At 40.4% G+C, this 12,181-nt stretch overlaps 1 protein-coding gene across 1 annotated transcript; it reads left to right on the plus strand.

Annotated features, from left to right (window-relative positions):
* The first annotated feature begins 864 nt into the window (after window positions 1-864).
* On the plus strand, window positions 865-8,870 carry galr1a (galanin receptor 1a). The gene is made up of 3 exons (XM_064948738.1): window positions 865-1,891; window positions 2,136-2,201; window positions 7,610-8,870. Exons 1-3 carry the CDS (start codon window positions 1,217-1,219, stop codon window positions 7,925-7,927), a joined length of 1,059 nt encoding a protein of 352 aa, XP_064804810.1. The 5' UTR covers window positions 865-1,216; the 3' UTR covers window positions 7,928-8,870.
* Window positions 8,871-12,181: the final 3,311 nt, after the last annotated feature.

Consider the following 12,181-nt stretch of genomic DNA (forward strand, 5'->3'; position numbering starts at 1 on the left):
TCAGATAGGAGCTAATGCTTGTTGTTTTTAAAAATAATACTTTGGGATGAGATAATGTTTGTCAGGCCTGGCCCACTAAATCTAAGCACAAATCCAGCACCTTGTGTCATAAGCCAACAGCCCATTTCATAGACATGATGAATGCCAACTACACTGAGTGTACACAACATTATCAAGAGAACAATTAATGCTGAACAATTAATCAAATGGCCACCGGGACTATTGGCATTGAGCCATGGATTGAGACTTGGATTGTGTATGTGTGCTATTCAGATGGTGAATGGGCAAGACACAATATTTAAGTGTCTTTGAACGGGGTACAGTAGTAGGTGCCAGGCTCACCGGTTTGAGTGTGTCAAGAACTGCAACGTTGCTGGGGTTTTCACGCTCAAAATTTTCCCATGTGTATCAAGTATGGTTCACCACCCGAGGGACATGCAGCCAACTGTGGGAATCTTTGGAGTCAACATCGGCCAGCATCCCTGTGAAATGCTTTTGACACCTTGAAGAGTCCATGCCCCGACACATTTAGGATGTTCTTAGGCCAAAAGGGGGTGCAACTCAATATTAGGACGGTGTTCCGAATATTTTGTACACTCAGTGTATATTAGACTGCTGTTAACAATTGCAATCGCCCCATATGTTAGCCTAGAAGAGAATGCTGTCATTCGATGTCTTATACATCGCATTGTGCATAATTATGGCCACGAGAACGTGGACAGGCCTAATTTAATTTCGGAGTGCTTTTTAGTACATCTTGGGCGGTGGTACTGAAAGCTGACGTGAGACGTGAGACGCGCAGCCCAGCCCCTTCTATAATATGTAGGGGGAAATAGGGCGAGGAGGGATTTGAGCGAAGCCATCCAGCGGCTGAGGACGCATCAGGTGGAGACAACAACTGCATTACGCACCAAGAATATATAGAACAGTACACTCTGGGCAGCTAACTTCAAACATATTGACAAAATGTCTCATAATAAGTATCTTCACTTACATTGTATCGAAAAACAATGAGGAACATTGCAACAAATTGAGATACAATATTGTGTGATGGCTGCATTCAAGAGACTCAAGAGACCTTGAAACAAATTATGCTTTAATTATCTGAATAGGCAAAAACGCCTGCCAGCTAGTGTCAAACGCCCCTGGAAGACATAAGAAGGCATTTGTGCCCCCTTCACTTACATTTGAAAATATTTCAGCACTAGAAAAAGTGATGAACTCGTCAGGTTTGGACAACCTAACCGAATTTACACCATGGTATGTCAACAGAACGGATATCGAGGAGGAAAATCAGAAACTTTTGTTCGGGATTGGCATGGACAACTTCATTACGCTTTTGGTTTTCGGACTCATCTTTACACTTGGAGTGTTGGGAAACTCCATGGTTATCACGGTGCTGGCCCATAGTAAACCCGGAAAACCACGGAGCACCACTAACATATTCATCCTCAACCTTAGCATCGCCGACCTGTCCTACCTGCTTTTCTGCATCCCCTTTCAGTCAACTATTTACATGATGCCGACATGGGTTCTAGGTGCCTTCATCTGCAAGTTTATTCATTATTTCTTCACCGTTTCTATGCTGGTCAGTATTTTCACCTTGTCCGCAATGTCGGTGGACCGCTACATTGCCATTGTTCACTCCAGAAAATCGTCCTCCATCCGTGTGTCAAAGCACGCTTTGATCGGAGTGGTGGTCATTTGGATACTCTCTTTGGCCATGGCAGCGCCAGTCGCGGTCATACACAACATATACCAGAGAGACGAGAATCACACCTATTGCTGGGAAGTGTGGCCGGATCAAAACCAAAAGAAAGTCTATGTTGTTTGCACGTTTGTTTTTGGTTATGTATTGCCCCTGTTGCTGATTTCGTTCTGCTACGCAAAGGTAAGCAAGCAATCCTGATTTATTTATTATTGATAGATAATTGTTTTCGCAATGAGTTATGAATGCCTTTACATATGCCTATTTCTGAGTTTGGGTAATCTAAAATGGGGATAACTAAGACATAAATTAGATAGCTTTTGAAAATAAATTATTTCAGTATAATGTTATTAAATATATTTTTTTAGAGTATAGGCTTTAAAGAATCGTTTGGTATGTCATCACACAATTCTTTATGCATTTTCAGGTTTTAAATCACCTGCACAAAAAACTCAGAAACATGTCCAAAAAGTCAGAGGCGTCAAAAAAGAAGGTATGTAAAAACCATTCATCACGTTTACATAATTACTGTTGATGGTGATCATTCGTTGTTGTATGGCGTACAGCCCCACACATGCAGTATGTTGGAGTATTACAGTCTCCCACACCAGTTGTCCAGGCGCAGTCTAGGATTTAAAGCTACAGTCTGGGATTGAGGAAGCTGTGCATGGTAATTTCAATTCTTAATATTTACTTAATGATTCTTGAAGAATATAACTTATACATGTCTCACGAGCTTAGCACTATGACCCACTATGGTTTTATCATAACCCCAAATATAAGGTTTTATTACGTGTTTACAAACACAAAGAACGTAAAGAAACATTGTATAGCTTGAAAATATGGTTTCAACTATATCTAGGAGTTTAACTATCTTGGCCTGTCAGTCCTTGCATTTTAAAGAGCGTCCTATGATTTCGAGAGGAGTTACGCCTCATCACAGCTCAGCTATATGGCAAACAAGTAACGGAGACCCTGTTTTGTTGTTTTTTATTTTATTTTTGACTTCAATACTTTTTCTATACATCTTGTCTAGAACTCTAGGAGTCTAAAAACACTGTTTGGATAAGATGTTTTCAAAGATATAATCATATCATGCGATGTTCAATGTGCAATGTCCAATCCCTCTTACTTTTCAATGCACTTTATGATGATGTTTATAATGATGTTGATTATCAATTTGGTTCAAGTCGTTACACAATCTCAATGTCATTTGAGAAAGCCCATGTTTAGTAATGTGCCATTTTCAGAGACATTGTGTATAGAAGCATAGAGCCAGACGTGTCATGCCCAATATCCGTTTTGTCCTGTTTTAAAACATTAAATATAAATGGTTGTTGTTTCTCTGTAATACCACTAAGCCACCTAGAAATGTTATGAAATTGGCTTTAGCCGGCACAGATAAGTTCCTTATCTCCCAAACTCATAACTAGCTACCAAGAAGCCATTTCATGCCATCAATCAAGTTAGAGTAGCTATCTTGTCTATCTTAGCTGACATGTTTTCTGGCAAGATTGGTAGACTTTAGAAAAGCAAGCAATAACGACATGCACTGAACAAAACTCACACACCTTTCAATCTTTTACCCAGATTTTAGCAGAGATGCAGAGAAGCATATATTAGTTTCTTTAAAAGAAGAACCACAGACAGCTCAAGAGGTATGCTTAGATATGCAGCCAAATAGACACATTATTGACATAGAACGAATCATAATGATTATGACTCTAGATGGTAGGGAAAAGCTATAATACCATGGAAGAACCAACATCCCATTGCCAGTTTTGTAGGCAAACATAGAAGTCTAGCGAAGTCTAACCGATCAACTATCAGTATTGTAAGTTGAATATACGGCACTTGGTATCGGCGGTACATTCCATTTACAATGTCCCTGAAGCGTCTGTCAATTACCACACTTGAGTGAAGCAGCAGGGTGGGAAAGTGCAATCAAACTGGACTTTCAGCCATTACTCTTCTTTAATGGCCATTTGCCTGTCTAAACCAACCCGCTGCTGCTGCTCGCCTGGCGCTGACCGTCTATCAGTACTGTATCACACACCAAAATATTGTGTTGGCCATTACAATATGCCCAGACATGGGTCCATATGGCTTACACATAACTAAACAATAACATATTAATGATGGTCTGAACCAAGTGTTTACAAAAATGTATTCTCATTTTGTCACATCTAGACAGTTTCAATGTCATTCAATAAGTATAAACTCTGATTACTGAAATATTTGTCTACAGGAATAGCTTCACTATAATCAGGTTCCATCCAACCTTTTTATGCGAGTGAAGTACATGTCGGATAAATGACACAACAGGCCTGATGGAAACGGCTAATTTGTCGGTAAACTTTCCAAATGTCAACACGACTAAATACTTTAGACAAGGTGGGATCTTTTTGTGTCAGTAAAATCAATTATGCGAGATACGCTTTTAATAATAACCATCATATCACGTAATCGTGTGACTCCATTACATGTTGTGTGGTCCTCTCACTACGACTCAGGAAATAATTATGTTTATTAGGCTGCAAATTAAATAAATGTTGATAAACTTCACCGGGTGGTGAAAGTGAAAGGTGATGAACTTGATGCTCCTTTCCAATAAATATCAAGGTTCTTATTCTGGTGACATGATGACTGATGCTTGGCTGCTATTTGACAAATAAAAACAATCTCGCTATTTTGTCCATAATAATCTTATCATATAGGCTATACCCACATTGTATCTGCAAGCTGTTGGCTAAGGCGCACGTGCCAATACCAGAGGTGGCACATTCGCTATATAATGCAATTTATTAAGAACACCTTCCTAATATTGAGTTCCACCTCCCACCTTTGCCCTCAGAACGTCCTCAATTCGTCGGGGCGTGGACTCTACAAGGTGTCAAAAGCGTTCCACGGGGATGCTGGCCCATGTAGACTCCAATGCTTCCCACGGTCGTGTCAAGTTGGCTGGATGTCCTTTGGGTGGTGGACTATTCTTGATGCAAACGGGAAACTGTTGAGTGTGAAAAACCCAGCAGCGGTGCAGTTCTTGACACAAACCGGTGGGCCTGGCACCTACTACCATACCCTGTTTAAAGGCACTTAAAAACATTTGTCTTGCGTATTCACGGTCTGAATGGCACACATACACAATCCATGTCTCAATTGTCTCAAGGCTTAAACATCCTTCTTTAACCTGTCTCCTCCCCTTCATCTCCACCGATTGAATTGGATTTAACAAGGGATCATAGCTTTCAACTGGTTTCACCTGGTCAGTCTATGTCATGGAAAGAGCAGGTGTTCATAAAGTTTTGTACGCTCAGTGTATGTATGTATGTATGTATGTATGTATGTATGTATGTATGTATGTATGTATGTATGTATGTATGTATGTATGTATGTATGTACGTATGTATGTATGTATGTATGTATGTATGTATGTATGTATGTATGTATGTATGTATGTATGCGTGTGTGTGTGTGTGTGTGTGTGTGTGTGTGTGTGTGTGTGTGTGTGTGTGTGTGTGTGTGTGTGTGTGTGTGTGTGTGTGTGTGTGTGTGTGTGTGTGTGTGCGTGTGCATGTGTGAGGAGTAGGAGGAGGCTGGCCTCTATCTCCAGCCATCAGTTCAGCAACTCCTCCAATTCTGTGAAACGACGCAGCTGGGAGGAGCAGCTGGGGAAACAATGCTACTATCGCCATTGTTATAAAACGTCTCCACTTATCAGCCCTAGGTACACACAGAAGGAGGACAGGGTGTTTATAGACTGCCGTGTGTGGCATCCAAGTGAGCACGACAGAAATACGTATTTTCAACATCTTGTGCTCATAGGGATCTCTCAAAAGCTCCCGTAATCCCCTGTGACAAGCGTATTGAGTAAATGTTGTACTTTCAATCCACTCCTGAAAAATAATCTTGACAATGTGTTTGGATTATTATAAAGGGAATCGTGACACGAGGCCAGATGAACCTGGATTTTTGTATCATGCCCTTGGTTATAAATGTGATGTGTCATATGAATTCCAGTACTTTCTGACACTTCATAATAAACATACTCAAAGAAATTAAATGTCAACAGACGGTTGTTAGCGATTGCAGTCTTAAAAAAACATCTTTAGGCTGTTCTGCAAAAAAATGTGTTCCCTGGAGTAGGAAATGGGTTTGTTTTTGATTGGCATGTCACTATGTTTTAATGAATTCCCTATGTAGGAGGTGTGAGGTACAGTTAATTAGCAGATTTAACAGTTTTACCATTCATTTAGGCATTTAAACAGCACACAGGAATTGTTATGGATGCCAATGCTGGACTGGTTCTTCCAAAAACCTCTAAATATGGAGCTAAAGCCCTTTAGTGTGAGGATTGCAGAGGGGAAGTCACAATGTTCTACCTCCACTCTTTGTCTTTTGGAGGATTTTTAGCCCCTCTGACTGTGTGTGTGTGTGTGTGTGTGTGTGTGTGTGTGTGTGTGTGTGTGTGTGTGTGTGTGTGTGTGTGTGTGTGTGTGGGCGTGTGTGTGTGTGGGCGTGTGGGCATGTGGGCGTGTGGGCGTGTTTGTGTGTGGGCGTGTGTGTGTGGGCGTGTTTGTGTGTGTGTGTGCGTGTGTGTGGGCGTGTGTGTGTGTGTGTGTGGGCGTGTTCGTGTGTGTGTGTGTGTGTGGGCATGTTCGTGTTTGTGTGTGTGGGCATGTGTGTGTGCTGTACTATACATACAAATTCAGATTCCTCTTATATACCACATACAGTAACTTAAGAGAGTGATTTATATTTTTATATTTCCATATATGAGCCCAAGAACTATTTACAGATTCACAAGTTGTCATCGTCAAATTAGCTGTGCTCGGTCTTCAAGAGAAACACCACATAGACTCAAACACCTGCAAGGTTATTTCTGTTTTAAATTTGGGATTTGACTGTTGAATGAGTAATTGAACACGACACATACCAATTTGACAGCGCTGAATGATTGGGAGTTCAGTGTACAGTCAGTTCTGTTAGTCTTCAAAGGAGACCTGGGAACAGGTGAAAGGGAGATTTTTTATGTGGCTGTGCCTTTTGCAACAATGTGGTTGATGTTGATTTTGGGCTGGTTGTAGTGCTAAATGGTAGGTGTTTGAGCTGGACTTATGTACATTTTCATGATGCCACCAAGCTTACTGAAAACCTCAGTTCATCAATTCATTACTTAGTTACATCTGCCCCTCTGTGTCTGTATGTCTGATCTCTCTGTCGTTCTGTCTTTATACCACAGGTCTGTTTTTAATGGTCTGCGTTCCTATCGGTCTTTAACCATATATCTTTTTCCCTGCCATCCCTCCCTCCTTTTTTCTCAGCATCATTTCCCAGTTTCCTGTAAAGCTCTATGGGATACCCTGTTAGTGGGGCTCTGGGACTGCTGTGGCAGGCAGACACTCGACCCTCCCTTTTACCCAAATAAGCAGCGGAAAGCAAACAGACACATTTGTAAACATCTCCAGCCCAGCCCCAATGCCTTTTTAGTATGTTCCCGCTCTTTAATATATCTCCCATGTTGTGTGCTAACTATTTAACACAACGGTAAATCAATCTGCAAGCCAGGAATGCAGGGGAAAGGCAGAGCAGGCCAGCAAGCATGAAATTGACATTTCAGCTGACAGGTGCCACCGTTAACTCTGCTAGTTTTGGCAAAAGACATGAGAACATCCCAGATTCTTCTGAAAGATAATCTCATAAAGAGACAAGGTTATACATGTCACATGCTTAGTGGACGCACACCGTGATAACAAATAGACAATGTACTGACATTAAAAGATGCATTTAGATTTATTTTTATTTTTATGAAAGATAAAACTGTAGTGGTCAAATGCCACCCTTCATATTTGGAGACCTCTTACCCTGTGCCCCCCCCACTCCCCTCTCTCTCCCCACTAGACTGCCCAGACGGTTCTTGTAGTGGTGGTGGTGTTCTGCCTGTCATGGCTCCCTCACCATGTGGTCCACCTGTGGGTGGAGTTTGGCAACTTCCCCTTGACCCAGTGGTCCTTCTTGTTCCGGGTGGCGGCCCACTGCCTGGCCTATAGCAACTCCTCCGTCAACCCTGTCATCTATGCCTTCCTCTCGGAGAACTTCAGAAAGGCCTACAAGCAGGTGTTCAGGTGTCAGATTACCAACTCCCCTCTCAACGAACTCAAGGAGTTCCGCAGCAAGGTGGACAACACACCACCCTCCACCAACTGCACCAACGTCTGATTGGAGGACACCGAGTGCCAGCTCAACTACGGCCATGATGATTGGTTGTTTTCAAGGGGCCTTCTGAGACATATAATGTTATGAGATTCCATGTTTCGATTCAGAGATTGTATGAAGACAATATGAAGAAAACTGGATATGCACTCAAGCTACATAGGTCCACATCAACGCTGTTCCGTCATCAGAATAACGCTACGCCAGACGATGTGCCATACTGGACATACGATCATATGTGTAGTGAGCATCTCTCTTCCTTTCTCTTGCTCCCTCCCTCTCTCTCTCTCTTGCTTTCTCTCTCGTTCTCTCTGTCATTATCACAGGAAGATTGCTGAGTCTGACTCTCAGGAATGGAAAGAATGTGGACTTTGATATTTCACTGACCCTCTTCGTATAAATCTAAACTGTGAACGTTTGGTAATTTGCCTTCTTATATGTGCAGATATTTTGTGCATGTGCATATTGTTGGTCCATCTTAACGCTATATTTAGGCTGTCTTAAGTAGCTATTGAAATTAGCGTCTATAATATAGCTTCACTCTACACATTAAAACCTGAGGTTACTGCTGTGTATTGTACATAGTATCCTATCATGGAGTAGTTTTGAAATGTTAAGCTATTGCTCTATTAGATATTGCTCAGAATATAAAAAATGCACACAGTGTAATTTTCTCTTTAAAGTTTAATATTTTTTGAAGAGAAAGTTTTTTGTTGTTTGATTGTAATGGCCAATTATCTTGTTGTGAGTTGCCAATGTGTATACAAGGGAAATGTTGTCCGTATAACTTAAACCTGTCTTGCCATCTGTAATAGAGAGTTTTCAATGGAGAAAAAACACATGTTGGGACTTTTAATGATATAAACTATTTAAAAATACTATAATGTGTAGTCAATATAAGCCTACTTTATCTTATTTATTAAATTGGTGTATGATATGGAAAGCTTAAGTCCATGTTTTCTGGCGTATTGTTTTGTGATGACTTTGGCTTGTACATTACAACTTGTACAGGTACAGTATGTGGTTTTATCTTAGTGCTGGATCACTGAGCAACCTTGCTTCAAAGGCATTGTGTGGGATCTCGTTACCCTTTGACTTCCATTTCCCCTCATCATTACAGAGTAAACTAAAGAAAAATCTTCAAAGATCAGAGACTGCCAAGATTTTGTCTGTCACTGACAATCAGAAGTAAACAGAAAAAAACATAACTATTCTCACAAAAGTATATCCTGCCCCTTTTCACAGCTAATACCACATCCATGTTTGATAGTTTAGTATATGTGAGAGAGATTTGAAAAAGTCACTTCTCATTTTATGTGTCGAAAGCTAGCTAATACTCTTTAAATATTTAAATATTTTGTTTGGTTAACATAATCCAATCAGGGATTGTCTACTCTATCAATCAGTCAATCAAATGTATTTATAAAGCCCTTTTTACATCAGCCAATGTCACAAAGTACTATACAGAAACCCAGCCTTAAACCCCAAAAAGCAAGCAATGCAGATGTAGAAGCACGGTGGTTAGGAACTATTCCCTAGAAAGACAGGAACCTAGAAAGAAACCTAGAGAGGAACCAGGCTCTGAGGGGTGGCCAGTCCTCTTCTGGCTGTGCCAGGTGGAGGTTATAACAGTACATGGCCAAGATGTTCAAACGTTCATAGATGACCAGCAGGGTCAAATAATAATAATCACAGTGGTTGTAGATAGAGAACAAGAATGAATACAGTAAAAAACAAAAAACATGGAAGAGAAGGCACTTTGGTTATTTCTATCCATGGTACAGGACAAAACTATCTAATATGGATTTGTATATATTTCAGAACTGCCATGGGAAACTCACTTTGTGTTCATTGTACGGTGTGTGGCTTTCTCCATAGCGTAGCACTGTTGCACACTCTTACTTAGCATAAACAAATATCAGTAATGAACATATAGAATGGGTTAGGTTTAGGCATGCTAATAAGTGGTTAGGGTAAGTGGTAGGCAGGATAAGGTTAAGTTTAGGTTTAGGTAGGGTTGGGGTAAGGTTAGAAAACAAGAACATGCATGGAGTGGATACTTCTGCTACTCACAGATTGCAAATCCTGCAATTTACATTCACCACAACCAACCAACCAACCAACCACCTTGCAAAGCAATGTGACTCTTGTCACATTTTCACTCACCACCACATAAGGACGTCCGCAAATGTACAATTTACACTCAAACTCAGCTGCCCGTAGAATCGTTGGAACTACTAATGATTTGGAACGACTACTTATTTCATTTTGTATTTAGGGATTAATGCAACCCAGAGACTACCAAGTGATAATCATGTTAAATTATTCATTTTTATCCCTCATTATCAGTGTGTTTAATATTAATGGAGACTCTCTTGATTAATTAAGACTCTTGATGTTTCGTTCAATCCCCCACAATTAGTTTCTGCTCCAGAACACAATGAATCAAATGTTTATTTTCTGAAATGGAAGAAACTTTCTACACGTGTCACTCTGTAAAACATTGGGCAAATGTGAAAGGCTTTTTTCTTGTGCCATATTATGCTGGAAAAAAATCGACACGTATAATTTGCCAATGCGGTGCTTATACATGTTCATATCACATTAAACTGTTGATCATGTTGTGACAAGCAATATGTTTCCTCATGAAAAGACTCACTGATTTAATTTGTTGTATTTTTGTCTACTATGAACATACAATATACAGTATTGTGATGAAGGTAGATGTTTTGGAATTTCACCATCTGTATTTCACTTTTATTCCCTCAATCAAGTCTTCGTTTCCATTGAGGTAATAGGTAACAACCAGCTGGCCCATGAGAGAAGAATCAATTTCCTGATTGTGGCATATGGCTAATGTGCTGAATTGGACTGTTTAGCCCAGGCAATGGACCACTGGCATCCCTCAGAATAGATGGGTTTGCAAGGCATGAATACAGAATGTGCTTATCTTTTTGCACTAGAAAGCAACCAATCATCAGCCACATCATCCAGCTCCACCCAGTTCTGCAGGAATAAATGTCTCACATCAGAAAGCGTGAAAAATGCCATATCTAGTACTTAGTAGTCTTAGTAAACACACTTGGAGCACAAAACATACATAAAATATTAAACATGAAAACTATCTAATCCTGGAAGCATAGCCCTCCGAGAATGTGGAGATGAAGTTGATACCAGAACCACTTTTTCTTGAATAATAAATAGAATATAGAATAATAGAATAATGCTGTCCCCTACAGATGAAGGATCTTAATTTGACCAGTATTGTCACAGCATAATCCTGCAGCAAATGGATTTGAACTTTTAGTCCATAATGTTGCTTGAATAGTGGTTAGGCTATTAGCCGGCCAAAATTAGGCTACATGAAAAGTGCAATACTGCTAAAATAACCGTGTGCTAGTGCAGGTTTTCAGTGAATTTATGCAAATCACAAAACTCATCTGCATTTCCTGCGGCTCGTGAAAATTTTCTGCTACAAAATAAGATCCTACATCTGTATCAAATTTATTAGGCAATAAATGAAACTCTTTAATCATGCAGAGAACATCCATGGTTCTAGCGTAAAGTACTGTATCAAGGTCACTCTTTTTCTCAAAAGCACAAACACTCCAACCACATCTTGTACAATTGATTTTGGAGGACTGAGATATATGTATTTAAATCTGAAGAGGATGAAAGTAAGGGCTATTATTGACTATTGTTGAGGGCTGTACCAGTCAAACCTGGTTTCATCCTGGGTATGCTTTTGGGATACGTTTTTTGATACAAGGTCATGTTCTTTCTACCCACGTTGAGGTACAAATATTAATGTGTAGTTAAAGTATATTTTGCACATTTTGTGCTTTCGTGGATGGGCTGGTATTTTGTGAGTTGATAAGATATCTGCTCTTTGAATTATAGTTTATTGACCCAGCAGGTAGATAACAGCTGACTAAACAAGCAATCTGCTCCCTCCCTTGCATGTAACATATGCTAGCTGTATGTGAGGGCTTTTATCTCACCCACCCACTTATGTTTCCACACAGCTTTGACTATTTACTTATGATTATACAGCATCTGTACTGTCCTGGAGGGCAAACTACCTGCCCTCCAGGACACCTACAGCCCCCGATGTCACAGGAAGGCCAAAAAGATCATCAAGGACAACAACCACCCAAGCCACTGCCTGTTCACCCCACTATCATCCAGAAGGCAAGGTCAGTACATGTGCATCAAAGCTGGGACCGAGAGACTGAAAAACAGCTTCTATCTCAAGGCCAT

Source organism: Oncorhynchus masou, chromosome 30 (genome assembly GCF_036934945.1).
Source record: "Oncorhynchus masou masou isolate Uvic2021 chromosome 30, UVic_Omas_1.1, whole genome shotgun sequence".
In the NCBI taxonomy this organism is placed as follows: Eukaryota; Metazoa; Chordata; class Actinopteri; order Salmoniformes; family Salmonidae; genus Oncorhynchus; species Oncorhynchus masou.

Coding starts and splice junctions, on each gene's coding strand:
- galr1a (XM_064948738.1), top strand. CDS start 1,217: ATGAACTCGTCAGGTTTGGACAACCTAACCGAATTTACACCATGGTAT. Junction 1,892..2,135: donor TTTCGTTCTGCTACGCAAAG/GTAAGCAAGCAA, acceptor ATGCATTTTCAG/GTTTTAAATCACCTGCACAA. Junction 2,202..7,609: donor CAGAGGCGTCAAAAAAGAAG/GTATGTAAAAAC, acceptor TCTCCCCACTAG/ACTGCCCAGACGGTTCTTGT.